Source organism: Alligator mississippiensis, chromosome 3 (genome assembly GCF_030867095.1).
Source record: "Alligator mississippiensis isolate rAllMis1 chromosome 3, rAllMis1, whole genome shotgun sequence".
Classification (NCBI taxonomy): domain Eukaryota; kingdom Metazoa; phylum Chordata; order Crocodylia; family Alligatoridae; genus Alligator; species Alligator mississippiensis.
The window spans coordinates 189,858,260-189,873,663 of record NC_081826.1 but is presented as its reverse complement, the minus strand read 5'-3'; the positions used below and the strand labels follow the sequence as shown (position 1 = coordinate 189,873,663).

Genomic DNA, 15,404 nt, shown 5'->3' with positions numbered 1-15,404 from the left:
CCCTCTGACCCCGCTGTCTCAGCGTTCCATCTTCCTGTTCCAAACCACGTGGGCGCGCTGGGCACCGCGGGGCATTGGCGTCGCCGCCGTGATCGCAGCAGCGGCGGGGACGGCTGCCTGCCTGTTTGGGCGGCGGGATCATGGCGGGGCAGTCACCTTCCCTCAGCTACGTGGGCTGCAACTTCCTCCGGCAGAGGCTGGTGCTGGCCACGCTGAGCGGGAGGCCGGTGAAAATCCGCCAGATCCGGGCCAAGGAGGAGGATCCCGGCCTCAGAGGTATCTGCCTGCCCAGGGCGCAGCTGGTTGGGCATGATATGGTGGCTTGCTTGGGGGCAGGGGCGGCGGCTGGACTGAGAGCGGAGAGGGTGTGGGTGAGGGAGGAGGGGAGGCTGGGCTGGGTTTCTGCTTGGAAGCAGCATGGATGTGGGCTCAGCATTAGGGACACTCCCAGAGGCGCTTGCGGAGGAGGCGCCGCATCCCAAATGCAGCTGTGTGTGTCCGGGTGGAAGCCACTTTCTCCCCAGCGGGGAGCGGAGCCTGCCCTCAACCCCATCAGGATGCCAGGGACATGGAGCTGTAGCTGACCCCCCTGTGGTTGCAATGGGCACACCGGGATCCAGACACTGCGCAGCCCTAGAGAGGGAGGGCACTTCATGGCTTGTAGCTTTTGGTGCCACCGAGGACCTGAGGGTATTTTCTCATATTTGTTTATTTATGCGTGCTTTGGCAGCAGTGTTGGAGTTGGATGTGCCAGCGAAGTGCTCTCCCAGGGCTGTATCTTGTCACAGAACCATAGAGAAGTCAGGCCGGAAGGGACCCCCAGAGGTCATCTCGTCCCACCCCGCCCCCTGCCTGAGGCAGGATCACTATGCAAACCATCCCATAACAAATGACAAGCACATGTTTTCAAGGATTCTTAGGGCTCCCAGAACATAAAGTGTCTCTGAGTTTACAGGGGAGCTATCCAGGAGGCAACAGCAGTCTGAGGGGAGCAAGGTTTGGCAAATCAAGCAAGCTCATTTTTTTTTTTTTTTAAGCTGCTGCATCCTAGCGAGGATGGACCAGCTCTGTTTCCAATCCCTTTCTCAGCAGAGTATAACAGGGTATGTTGATGGGTGAGCTTGCTCTGGCCTTATATACTGCACTTAGTCTCTTGTGAAATGTTTCAACAAATTGATGAGTGAGGTGAAGGGATTGTGAAATACAGTGCAAGTCAGTAGGAAATAAATACAGATAACATGATTGCTTGGCAAGGGAAAGGGAGGCATTTTACTAAGGACATGATGAAACATAAGGTCCTTTATTATAGAAGTATTGTTTCTACTTATTCCCACCCTCCCCCCCCCCATATGTTTCTATGGAACTTGCCCCTGAAACCTTAAGCAACTGCTGACAGATTTCTTTCCAGAAACAGAGGGTGAGAAAACAGCCCTTTATTTTTGGCAGCTTCTGGTGTTGCAGCCTTGTCAGATACGTTAATTTACGCTGAGCTCTTTCAGGTTATTTGATTGGCACATTTCCTTCTCAGGCTCAACCCTTGACTTCTGCCAGAATGCCTTGTCCGGCTGAACTGCTGTTATATCTGCACATCAGGGCAGAGTGCTTTGTCATGACTGGGAAGCCGGAGAACCTTAGTGAAATGCCAGGCATATTACTGGCTTCTGAATTAGCTTGGGAAAGAGGTTTGAGCATCACTTTGCACATTACGAAGAACAAATCTATTTAATGTGCAACCATGCTTGAAATTCCCCAAATGTTAGATATACACAAATTGAGGTGACAGATAAGCCAGAAAACATTGTAAGATTGAGTAAAGCTGGTGTTTTTACAGGAAACTTTAAGAGAATTAGGTGGTTAATTTCCACTAATATTCCTTGGGATTGGGATGCCTACAGAATATTTTCGGGTTTTCTTTGAAAATCCCAACCTAAATCAGTCAATGACCACTGCCTGGAATACTATGTGCAGTTCTCATCTCCTTACATTAAAATAAAATGAGGTAGAGAGAAACTTCCATATGGGTGAAAATCAAAAGCACGAGCCTGCATAATTTAGAGGGGAGATGCTATAGAAATGTGCAGGAAAAGAGGTAGACAGGGCAAACTTCTACAGGATACAGCAGGTGGACCTGTGTCTGCCTCAGGCCTCCACATGATGAGGAGAACTGCTGTGATGTTGAAGTAGGGGGAATTTGCTATGATTGTGTCTTAAATTAAAATCCATTACATTTTTCATTGGAATTTTATTTGTCTCCCATGTAACATGGCCTCCTCATAACTGGCCATATTCGTTAGGCAGACTTTGAGAGCAGATTTAAGGCAGCTGATTATCCTGGCTTCTTCATTTACATTCAGCTTGGTTCGCCTCCCTAGTTTGCCTATCCTTTTTGGTTTCTTACAGCAGGGTCTTACTGCACAGTCTTATCAGGGACTGCTGGTTAGTTTTGGTCCTCCAGAAAATGGAAGTTCATTCTGTCTGTGTTATGGCTTTTGCTACTGTGGCAAAATTAGCTGATACTGTGGAGAAAGTGGGTATATCAAGGATGAATCTGGTTTCTAGTACTTTGATTAAACTATAAGCAAACCTGGCTTCCTAGAAGTACTAGTTCTGAGGTTGATTTGGATTAATAGAGGACTGAATATTCTGCTTTAGGATGTCTTTGATTTCTGGAGTTTTTGCGCAAAGGGTTGCATTCAGCCCAAATAGATCAACAACAATGGGGATCAAGTTGTGTATTCTTCATATCGGAAGGCTTCCTACAGTGGATAGAGCTTTGAGAGGGAGCCACGAGCTCTTTAGGTCAGCAGTTGGAGAGCAACCGAATGTTCAAAGGTCTGGAGCAAGAGTGCTCAATGCCCAGTCTGCAGGCCAGATCTGGCCCCCAGTGCCAAGTCATCCAGCCCTTGCCCTGCTCCCTTTTTGCCAAATTTGCAGACCCATAGGGAACCCTGAAGGCTGGATAACTTGGCCCCATGCACTAGATTGGGCCCTGTACTGCCCCGTGCAACCAATCATGGCACTTGTGGACCTCTGGCTTTCACTTGGGAGCCAGCATTTTATTTTTATTAGGGTTTTTTTTTTTTAAGTTGGATTCTTGGGCAATCCCAGATTTAGTGGTTTCTAAAGGAGGCTAGATGAACACCTTGCTGGGGTCGTTTGACCCCAGTACTCTTTCCTGCTATAGCAGGGGGTCGGACTCGATGATCTGCTCAGGTCCCTTTCGACCCTACCGGCTATGAAACTATGAAACTTGGGGCCCCAGGGCCTGATCCTGGCATGTAGGGGCAGCCCCTGCCACTCATCTGGCCTGTAGGGCCAGAAGATCGAGCACCACTGATATAGAGCAGTGCTTCTCAAATTTTTTAGACCCAGGAGACCCATCAGAAAATGTCAACTCTTAGTTTTCACTCATTTTTTGACTACAGGAAAATAAGAGAGCAATTTTTTTTGCAAAGAACTCAAAGATCAGAACAGGTCAGAATGTATTTAACAGTATGGACCCCTGTTGGAAATCTCTGGGTTTATCTTGTGAATCATGTTTGAACACCTAACAGTGCTAACATTGCATGGCACCCTTAAAAGGATCTCAAGATGCCTCAGGGTGGTGTGGCATCCTGGCTAAGAATCACTGGTTTGGAAAATGTGATGCAAGGAAAGACTGCAGGAATCAAGACTATGTAGCCTAGAAAAAAGAAGACAGAACAGGATCTGATAAGTCTTCAAAGGTTGTTATAGAGAAGAGGGTGATCAGTTTTTCTCTGCCTGCTGGGGACAGGACAGTCAGTAATGACTTTAAATTACCACAAGAGAGATTTAAGTTAGATATTAGGAAGAACTTTCTAACTGGGAGTGGTTAGCAGTGAAACATATTACTTAGAAAGGCTGCTGAATCTCCATCTCTGGAAACTTTTAAGTGTTGGTTAGACAGACATCTATTTGGGATGGTTAAGAGATGGGTCTTCCTATCTTGACCCAAGACGTGAACTAGATGGCCTTGTGTGGTCCCTTCCACCATCTTTCTCTGTGATTCCATAGGACTACAGACATAATGCCATCTAACGTTACTTCTGTTCTACTGAATGTTTTGTTTATGGAAAATCTGAGGCAGGGTGCACGTAGTTAAAAAAGATCTAGTTCCATTTGATTGTCTTTGGTTTTCTTTGGCAAATAGCATTTGCATTTAGATGGCCTCTGTGAAACAAATTTGTGAGAACCTATTTCCATTTATTTCCTAGTACAGATCATGATAAAAGCTACTGCATTTAGTATTGTTAACATCTTGTAATATTCCTAGCTGAGAAGTCAATAGTTTAATCTTCTTGGAGCTACACTCTCCCACAGAAGCAATGCCTTTCCTCTTCTGTCAGGGTAGAGGTACACTCTGCAGGTTTCACCGTACTATTCTGCCAACTACTACTGTGCCTGCCTGCTAATAACTAGAAAACTTCAGGTCATGGGCAGTCAACCATATATTTTGCAAAGCCAATACATTCCCATACATGGGTACTCAGTTTAAATCAGAGGCAGGCAATTATTTTGAGTGGAGGTCTGCTTACTGAGTTTTGGCAAGCCATCAAGGGCTGCATGATAGGCAGCCAAGGGTAGATGAATATTAATTTTCTAAATTTTTTAGGAGCCCCACGGGCTGGATAGAATAGTCTGGTTGGTCACATCTGGCCCGTGGGCCGCATTTTGCCTGCCCCTGGTTTAAATGCTATGAGACTCTAAGTTAATTATTACAATAAGGGGATTCATTGTTGGGTGGCAGAATTCACAAATTTTATTGCCACTTTTTTCCCTTCAGTATGGGTTAACATTCAAACTGTGGCTACTGCCAAAATGTGTTCAAATTGTAAACCACACATGATTTTTGTTTGTTTGTTTGCTTTTTGTGACTTGGATATTTTGCAAGTAAAACCTTGTTTGTGAGATTGCAAGTACTTGCAATCTGTTTGGAGAAGAAGGACATGCATTTGCTTTGGAAATGATCACTGGGCCATTTTGGCTAGCTTTGAGTTCAGGAGCAATTCAATCAGAACAGAACTAATGTGTTCTGTACAGGGGTCCACCTGTAATGTGAAAATACGGTCAATGAACAGCAAATAATCCACTGGTTTAAGTGTCTGCATAAAGTAATAAATTATACAGTAGAACTCAAAATGCTATCGATTGGATTGCTAACTCAAGAAATTGACCAGATTTTTTAAGTTCAACATGCTTTGGCATGGTATACTTCCTACCCCAAATTTGTGGAGCCTTCACAATAATTCTTTGAACACTTCTCTCTTCTCTGTCGCTCTAGGAATCCAAACCATGGAGAATCGAGCTGTATATTAAGTGGTATAGTACACAGACAAAACAAGTGGGGACAGATGGGAGAAGTACATACTCTAATCTTTATGACAGCTGTTTCAGGCGGTGTTTTATAGAAACAGAATAAGAAAATCTTCCAGATGGACACCAATATTTCTATTAAATAGCAACACATTGTAGTGTGAAGCTGTCTTTGTAACAAAAGATTGAAAAATCTTTTTTTTTAAAAACAGCGTAAAGCTTACAGGCAAGGTGGGGGTGATGGTTATTAACTCTCAGTACAAAGTTTACAAAGGGAAAACTTTTAGATCTATTGCTGTGTGTCATGTTTTTTTCCTCAGGGGGAGCTTCCTAATATAAAGAATTTTAAAATCCATCCTTTTTCTTGTCCCAACAGATTTTGAAGCAAGTTTTATACGGCTGATTGACAAAGTGACCAATGGCTCTAGGATTGAAATAAATCAAACAGGTGAGTGTCTCATCTTCTCTGTCCCTGTCTTCAGTGGTACAGACAGTCCTCAGACTTACAACACAATTGGTTCCTGAAAACCGCGTCTTAAGTAGAAACGCTCTAACGCGGAACTGATTTTCCCATAGGAGACAATGTTATAAATGGGGGATTGGCTCCTGAACCAAGCCCCAATACCCTATTTTCACCAAAAATAACCCAGAATTTTGTACTCAGTCAATTATAGATGAGTAATATAGCTACATTAATGTATTTATATTGTAAATAGCAATCATATTGATTTGGAAGGACTTATTTTTAGGTGATGTTGGTGGACTTTTTGAAGAGTTCTTGACTGGAGTCTCCTCAGGAGTCTTGGCTGCAGGTTTTTGTGGAGTTTTGTCTGCTTTCTTAAAGAAAGTGTCCAAGGAAGTTTGGACAGATGTTCAACAGGAAGATGTGCAACGTAGCAAACTTGTTCACTGACTGGGCGTTGTGTTGGATCAAGTGTCGTAAAGTCGAAACTGATGTCAGAAAGTTGAAACAGGGTGTCAATTTATAAACATTGTAACTCGAAACGGTGTAAGTCAAGGACTGCTTGTATGTTACTTGCAGTTGTGTAAACATGACCTGTTTGGGGGAGGCAGGCAGGCAGGCAGGCAGGCTAGATGGTAGCTCCGTTCTCAGAAGATTATAGGTCAGGAACAGGAAGTAGTTGTTCATATCCCAGGAAGTCAGTGTTCCACCAAGAGGCAGTGTGTTAAGGAAAATATTTCTCAGAGCTTGACATTTTCAGGCGGGAAGAGCAGGGTTGGTTTGTTTCATAATTTTAATTGCTGTTATCACTGATTCATCAGAGTAGCCCTTCAAGGGTTTACCTGTATCAGCAACTTGATACAGCAGGTGTCTGTGTCTGTGTCTGTCTGTAGCTTCTTCCACCTCCCTACCAACATAGGCAAAACTGGATTAAGTTGTTTCCAGTGCAAGTTCTGTTTGATACCAACTGTAGATGTCCCATCTCTACTGGAATTACTACACAAATAGGAAAATGCTAATGTGCAGAAGCCCTGAGTCTCAGTGCTGACTCTATTTGTAATATAATTCATTGAAGACATGGTTGTCATTTTTTTTTGCATGAGATCTAAAACTTAGACCCAATTTGTTTGTGCCATTAAGGAACCCACTCCATAAAAATCAGTAGCAATATCCTTTAATCTGTGTTTCAATTCTGTTAGCCCCCAACAACTATGAAACTTAAATAGTCACCTCTCTCTTCTTCCTCTGACCTGCAGCATGGTAGTGACCTTCCACTGCAAAAATGATTGTGTTTTTTAATGAAGAGGTGGAACAAGCATACTTCTTTTCTTCCCCTTAATAGTCCTCTTCATCTGGATTAGTAAATATGGTAGGGTTTGAAGAGTAAAGTTCCTAGGATATGGCATTTGTGGTAAGGTCTCTTCCTACTTTTCTTGAGTATTTGTCAGAAAAAGCCTTCTAGAAGGTTTCTAGAAGGGAGAAAGAAGTCCTAACTTCTGTATCTGCCTTAATCCCTAGGCTAAGGGAGCAAATGTCTTGTCCCATTGCTCTGCCCCAGAAGGCTAAGTCTGCTGTTTACTCTGATCAGTGTTGAGAAAGGACATGGATGTGGCCTGGATTCAGAAGTAATGTGCTTTGTTCAGGCTGCAGTGTTTGTCATGTGGAAGAGTCCACATGAACTGGGAGGAAAAAAAGGATTTTTTTAGGAGATGGGGGTTTAAAAATGTTTATGCAAGTCCAAAAGAGGGTTAGTTATTAGAAAGAAACCATTCCCCTCTAAAAAATTATGCTCTCTCTGTGTTGTTATAGGAGTGACTTCCTAGACTATGCCTTCCCTCAGCCCAGCCTTTTTAGTTTAACTTCAGTAGGAATTGTGCTTATGTAAATATGGCACAGAATTAATGAAACAGGTGATCTCACAGCATACACTCCATCATGAATCTGCACTGCCGCCTTTGGGACAGTAATAGCATGGCTATCTTGGAAGGTGAAGGCATTCACTGGTCTCTGTCATGGTGACTAAGAAATTCCTTGATTGATGGGTAAAGCAGGTGCATGGTGCAAAAAATCTGACACCCCATGCCCCAGCTCCTGAGTGCTTAGGACTGCTGATTGAGTCACTGAGCTAAATGGGGTTGGGAGGAATTTATTGGAATTGATGCCTTGGCTGCTGTGGTAAATTCCTCTCTGTTTAGGCATTGATGTGGTGGGGATATTGCTGCAGAGCTGAGAGTCTGTTACACTTTTTGTCTGTAGTGTGGCACTGATGCTTTGTTTTCTTCTGCCCTCTGTAGGAACCACGTTATATTATCAACCCGGCCTTCTATATGGGGGTTCCTTGGAACATGACTGCAGCCCCAACCGTAGCATTGGTTATTATTTGGAAAGTCTGTTGTGCCTGGCACCTTTTGTGAAGCATCCATTAAGAATTATCCTCAGGGGAGTAACAAATGATCAAGTTGATCCTTCAGTAAGTAATGAAACTACATTAAGTTCCAAAACAATTCCTGCTTTCCTCCCTGTCCAAATAACTCTTTAAACAATGTGTTTTCAAGTTGGATTGCCTGTGCTTCAAATGACATTATTGCATCTTGGGGAGGAGGGAAGCCTTCCAGTTTATTAGTTTAAATTTCAGCCTCCATGCCCTTTCTGGTTGTTATATGCTTTTCTTTAGAAATGCTGCCCCATCACCCTCCCTCTTCTACAGGCAATATGGTGGGTTATCGTGCAACAGGGAAGCCTTATCCTGTAACAGAAAAGCAGAATGGCTCCTTAAGAGAAAGGGTTTTGTTAACCAGACAAAGGCAGCCAGGCAGACTGGGGTTAATAAGCATTCTTGCCAGCAGGTCAGCTGAAAGGGCACATGACCAGAAGTGGGCAGGGCTCTGAGCCTATAAGCCCTGGCTAGAGCCAGAGCCAACAGTCTGTCTTTGGAAATGGAAGGGGAAAGAGCCCTGCAGGGCTGGTGGTGGGGGAGGTGCTGCCTGCTGAGGACCGATTGAGCATGCCATGCCTGGAAACAGCACAGAAGCCTGAGCTCTAAAAGGAGCTCCTGGCAGCAGACGGTTAATGGCTCTGCAGATTTGGGAACAGGGGAAAGCTGTCCAGGACAGAGAGCTTCTTTGGGCAGGAAGGTGTTCCTTATTTAACGTTAAACCCAGAGAGCATTTGCATGCCTGCCAGTAGGCATAGGTGTTTTGTTTTAAAACTACACTGATGGTTTAGCCCTGAGTCCAGAGAACTGGTAGCCCAGGAGGGGCTAAAAATCCAGGGGGACCACAGCTAGAGACCGCCAGAGTTGGGGAGCCCAGAGACCTCGACTGGCTCAGGAGCAGGGCCAGTGGCCAGGAGGGGCCAAAGGTCCAAGAGGGACCATTGCCAGAGACTGGTGGGGTCAGGGACCTGAAGTTAGGGAGACAGGAGCCTAGAAGCCGGGTCTGATAGTACGGGCCTGGGCTGAAAGGCCCCACGAGATCAGCCTCCTCTCCTTATGCTAAGGCCAAGACCCCTTCAAGGCGAACAACTATAAAATAACATCTGTGAGGCTCATGGCATGGTGAAGGGCAGTGGTCACCAACCCAGGGATCCTGATCTACAGGTGGATCCCAGAGCCTCTTTTGGTAGATTCTGGGCTGGGGGCACACCTGGGTGTGTATGCATGTGCACACCCGCTACCCCACAGCCCCATCAGGTCAATCTGTCGGGGCGGGGGGTGCGGTAGATCCTTTAGTTCCAAAAAGTGATCTTCAACATAAAAAGGTTGGAGACCACTGGTATAGGGACGGAATAGAGCCACACAATTAGCCCTTAAAGCATTGACCATGAGCACCTGGTGGTCATTAAAGTAAGATTTAGATTGGGAAGCCCTGGGACATAGGTGACTGGTGCCTCCCAAGTGTGGTGGGGCACCAGATCAGCGGGGGGGGGAGGGCGGGGGTTCCACGGCCGATCACCGAGCCAGTGGCGAAACCAGAAGTGCACTTCCACCAGCACTTCCAGTTTCGTGGCTGGTGCTTCCAGGGGGTGTACAGCTGATCTTGAGGGGTGAACATGCACCCGTGTGCACCCCCTATGCGTCACCAATGCCCTGAGGCAGCCTCCTTTATAAAAACAAAACATCAAGGCATGGCAGGAGAGAAAAGGGGTGACTGCCCAAGGAGAGCTGAGTGAGCAAGAACTCCAGGTGCGTTATGGCCACCCCTGGAGGGCTCCTTGTTACATACCATTACATGATGCCTGGTTACTTGATCCAACCACCAAGACTAAATTTCCCAGCTGGGACTTGATGACAAGTCACCATATTGCTCTTGACGAAGTCGTAAGGCCAGATAGGGGTTAATGGTACTTGCACCCTCTAGATAGGTTTGAAAATCCTGCCAGGCAGCTACCTGTACCTTTAGTTCATAGTATCATAGTAGCTAGGGTCAGGAGGGACCTGAACAGATCATCTAGCCTGACCCCCTGCCACAAGCAGGAATGAATGCTGGGTTCACAAGACCCCAGACAGGTGATCGTCCAACCTCCTCTTGAATTTGCCCAAAGTAGGGATGAGGACCACTTCACTGGGAAGTTGGTTCTAGATTTTGGCCACCCTAACTGTAAAATATTGCCTTCTGATCTCTAACTTAAACCTATTCTCCATCATCTTATTACCATTGTTCCTTGTCACCCCAGGTGGTGCTGGGGAGAAAAGGGCTCTACCTATTTGCTCTTGATCTCCCCTGATGAGCTTGTAGGCAGCCACCAGGTCCCCCCTCAGCCTCCTCTTGCAGAGGCTGAACAGGTACAGGTCCCTCAGTCTCTCCTCATAGGGCCTGTCCTGCTGCCCTCTCACCAAGCGGGTAGCCCTCCTCTGAACCCTCTCCAGGCTGGCCACATCCCTTTTGAAGTGCGGCGCCCAGTACTGGATGCAGTACTCCAACTGCGACCTGACCAAAGTCGCATAGAGGGGGAATATCACTTCTCTGGACCGTCTTGAGATGCACCTTTGGATGCGTGACAAGGTGTGGGTGGCCTTGCTGACTGCGGTCTGGCATTGGCGGCTCATGTTCATCTTGGAGTCAATAATGACTCCAAGATCCCTTTCCCCCTCTGTGCTTTCAAGAGGGGAACACCCTAGCCTGTATGTATGCTGTGGATTCCTTCTCCCAAGGTGCAGCACCCTGCATTTGTCTATGTTGAACCCCATCCTATTCTCATCTGCTCACTTTTGTAGTCTGTCTAAATCTAGTTTGAACCTCTTTCTCCCTTCAAGTGTGTCCACCTCGCCCCACACCTTCGTGTCATCAGCAAACGTGGACAGCGTGCTTTCCACCCCCTCATCCAAGTCGCTGATGACGATGTTAAGCAGTGCGGGCCCGAGGACCGAGCCCTGGGGTACCCCACTGCTCACATCTCACCAGGTTGAGTACAACCCGTACACCACTACTCTCTGGGTGCACCCCATCAGTCAATTTTTTACCCAGCCAACTGTGTAGGCATCAATGCCACAGTCGCTTAATTTATTGATGAGGATGGGGTGAGAGACAGTGTCAAAAGCCTTCTTAAAGTCTAGAAAGACTACGTCCATGGCAACACCATCATCCAAGGATTTAGTTACTTGGTCATAAAAGGTAATCAGGTAATTATCTAAATATCCATAAGAATCTGCCCTATAATCCAGGTTTCTTGAGGGTCAGGGTACATTTTTGAGAGAGGAATCATGTAGGATGCCATGAGTAGTTGATAAACATTATTTCTCTACAGAGGTATATTCTGCATCCTTATGTGTTATGTTTTCAGTAAACACAAAGCAGCGGCTGTGGAGGTTAGTGCAGTTGTTTCATTGCTTGACCCCTGCTGCTGACATGTCCCCAGTGGGCCTCTGTACCTGGGACTTTCGGCCCCTTCTTACCCTACCCCTGAATTTTTAGTGCTTCTGGGAGCCTTTTGGGCCAGATGACACAGTCCTGCAACCCACAGACTGTACGTTTAACACCTCTCATGTAAACAAATTTGTAACACTGAAAACTGTCTAGACTTGTGAGATCGTCTCAATGGTCTTCCCCAATTTATTCTGCTAATAAACATGAAAGAATAAGCAGGATAAAGACAGAAAGAATTGTGGGAGGCTGGAAGGAAAAGATGACTGGAACAAAGGGAAGAAAGGCTGGACTTTAAAGGTAGTGGGGATGAATAAATCAAAAATAGGGAAAACATGAGGAAGGAAGGAGAAAACATGAGAAATTGGGTTTGGTTTAGTACAGGAAATGCAGCAGAAAAAACAGTGTTCAGGGGAAATTTGGAAAAACAAAGAAACAGAGGCCAAGATGGAACAGAAATCAAAAAGTGAAAGAAGAGAGAATAAAACAGAGGGAAACAGAATAGTATTTCCCACCCGCAACCCCCTTCTCAGCCCTTTCACCGAACATCTAATAAGAGTGGTTTTATTCTGTTTTGACACGTATAACTACCCTCAGTTTATGGCTTCCTCCAAACCAGTATGTCCTTGCATCCTGCTCCAGACTCAAGTTTCTTCCAGGCCTGTGCTACAGCTTTCCTGAGCTGTCCTTCTAGGTTTCATGTTGGGTCCTGCCATTTGGCTCCAGCCAGCTTGCTTTCTTCATCCTAGAAGATCAGATGAGCTGATTCTCCAGAACACCATAAAAGATTAAATTGTGCCTGAATCTTTTTTTTTTTTGTGGTGGGGTGAAGGAGGGAATGCAGTTGAAACAGAAATCTTTCTTACTGTTTGAATTGGGCAGAATTACACTGATGTTAAAATGAAGCGCACAAACCATTTGAAACAAAGGTCATGCAACAGTAACTCAATTATAGCAGCAGAAGTATTGTGCATAATTTACTTAACTGCCTTCCAGTTACAAATCGGTTCACAGAAAGGAAACAGCCTGATTCTTCAGGGGAGAAAAAAGCTGAAAGGAACAAAGGTTCAAATAACTGTATGAAATTAACCATCGTTGCCATGAACTGCATTCGTAATGATTTACAGTCCTCCATTTTAATAGTCCCATTGCAGAAATGGGCTAAGGAAATCATATGGGTAAAAGGCTGAGGTAATGTCCTTTTAAAAACTCTTAACTCTTGGGAAAGAGCACTGGTATCTTCATTTCAAATTTTCGTTGGAGGCTGCCTTCTTTGGCTTCTCTGTCAACTGGAAATCTAGTTAGTTTAAAATAAAAAAGCTATTAATATATTTTCAGATGTTAGACCCCCTGCTGGCATTTATGGCTTTACGGCTTCATTTTCCTGTCATTTTAAAATGTGTTCTTCCTTTTATTCCTTTGTAAAACACCCACACAAAACTGCTTATACACAAAGTACTGTCAAAACCAACAGAGTGAAATTGAAAAAAGGCATTTCTCTAATCTTTCAGATGCTGTAATTTTAGGTATTAATTGAAACAAGTTAATACCTATATAAAAGACTTCTTTAGTTGGCTATGTCCCCTTAGCTGTAATGGATAGGATTTTCCTTGTAGAATTCAATAGGTGATAGCACTCCAACTTCACTGCTGTTTTCAAGTAAGTTTTGACACGCATCTAAACATTTAGGCTTGATTCTGCAAAATGTTTCTGGGCATGCCTACATGAGAGATGCTTAATGCCCATTGGACTAATTCTACTATGCATTATTATTGTGGCTGGCAAAAACCATGCTAATGCACAGTAGATTAATCCAGTGGGCACTGAGCAGCATATAAAAAGCGTTCATCTGCACTAATGCGCAGTAGCGCCTGTTATTCCAGGTACTAAACTTAATGTACTGTAATTCTGGTATATTCATAAACGTGTCCATGTGCCCTTTATTCCGGCCTCCCTGTGGCCTCCCTTGTTCGCATTTAAATGCTGCACCTGCTCAACTATGCTTGGTTCAAAATCAAAGTCTCTCAGTAAAATACAGACTCTCTGCACAGATGTGCTGATCTTGGTTTAACTTGCATCTTGTAAGTTTAACTTACTCAGTAAATGTATCCATAAAAGGCAGAGAGAAACTCATTTTATGTGTGCGCGCAAAGGATTTTGCACTTGCCTAACTAAAATGATTTTAAATTATGCCTCTACTCAAACTAGTGCAACTTTTTACAGCCCAAGCCTTAAATGCCCTAAAATATTGTCCTGCATGGCACTGCCTGCAAATAAAGGTAATTTTAGTTTAAATGGACCTGATTTTGATCATTTTGTAGGCAGATCGTGTTTGAATTAACTTATACAATTCCTACACCAGCTATTTTCAACCAGAGTGCTGCAAGATCCCTTTTAAGTGTGTTATGGTGCCTGGCCCCTGTGTGAGGAAGTTAGTGCTCTCCTCCTCCAGTCCAGCACCTGTGCCAGCTACCCCAGCCTGTGGCTGCTCCTCTGGGGACTGGCACTGTGGCTGCCCTCCCCCATAACCCAGCACCTCTGGTGGGTGGCCACCCCCACGTTCCTAGCAAAATGCTCTGTTGCAGACAGGTAGACAGGAGGGCGAGTGCAAGGCTGAAGCTGTGCTTTCAGCCTGGTTCATCCCCTCCACTCCTCCCACAAGCCTAGGGCCAGTGGGAGGGACTGTGGGGGGCAGATGGCTCCAGCTGCCAGTGTGTGAGACCCTGGAGGAGCAGCTTTGTCAGCAGGTAATGCTATGATGAAGAGTACAGACTGGGTGCAGGGAAGGGGCAGACAAAACCAGGGGACTCCAGCGTGAGGTCCTGCCCCTGCCGCCCTTACCTGGCTCCAGCTAGATCAGTGGTGCTCAACCTTGTTAGCCTCAAGGCCCCCCCTCCATATCTTTTCTGAATATAACGATCCTCAGCTGCAGTGCTGCAAAATTCACAGTAGCTCTGGAGCAATGTCTTGAGCTGGGCCAGGCAATTATTTTGGGTGGAGGGCCACTTACTGAGTTTTGGCAAACCATTGAGGGCCACATGACAGGCAGCCAGGGGCAGACAAATATTTATTTTCTAAATTTTTTAGGGGCCCTGCAGGTCGAAGAGAATGGCCTGGCTGGCCGCGTCCGGCCCCCGGGCCACATTTTACCCACCCCTGGTCTTGATCCTTAAAAGGTTGGGAACCCCTATCCTAGACATTCCCTCCTAATTTGGGGGTGGGGAGAGAAGGAAAAGCCAATTAATGTAAATACATTAAACATATTTTTAAAAATTTGCTGCAAAGGCAAGTGCTTTTTCCAACTGTAATTAGAATGAGAAGAGAGTCACTTCATAAGTTACCTGGAGAGCCCCATGCAGCCTTCAGTTACATAGTTCCCCAAGGAAGTAGAGCTGTGTGAAACAGCTATGGTTTTTTTCAGTTTTGGATTCAGCCATTTCAGAGGACCGTGATTTGTTTCAGTGTTTTGGATCACTGTTCTGATTCGATTCAGCTGAATCTGTTTCGGAGTTTCTGCACTGATTTAGATCAGCTGGGGAGAGGCAGGCACAGCCCAGCAACTGCATATTCTCCTGCAGCTCCTCCAGCTGTGCCTGCCTCTGCCCCTATCCGGGGAACTGCAGGAGAAGCCTCCACGGCTGTCCTGCTTAGCCCCATCCCCCTCCTGGCACTTTAGAAGGAGGGTTGCAGGGCTATGCCAAACTATTCCCGGGGGGCACCTCCGAAACATTTCCGAAACGTTTCAG

At 45.5% G+C, this 15,404-nt stretch overlaps 1 protein-coding gene across 1 annotated transcript in view; it reads left to right on the top strand.

The window, feature by feature from the left end:
• The first annotated feature begins 37 nt into the window (after nt 1-37).
• RCL1 (RNA terminal phosphate cyclase like 1) overlaps nt 38-15,404 on the top strand; it is a 61,997-nt gene continuing 46,630 nt past the window's right edge. Inside the window, exons 1-3 of the mRNA XM_006268890.4 lie at nt 38-276; nt 5,711-5,782; nt 8,092-8,267. Coding sequence (XP_006268952.1) covers nt 141-276; nt 5,711-5,782; nt 8,092-8,267 — 384 coding nt within the window. The 5' untranslated portion in view covers nt 38-140. The remainder of the gene's footprint in view (nt 277-5,710; nt 5,783-8,091; nt 8,268-15,404) is intronic.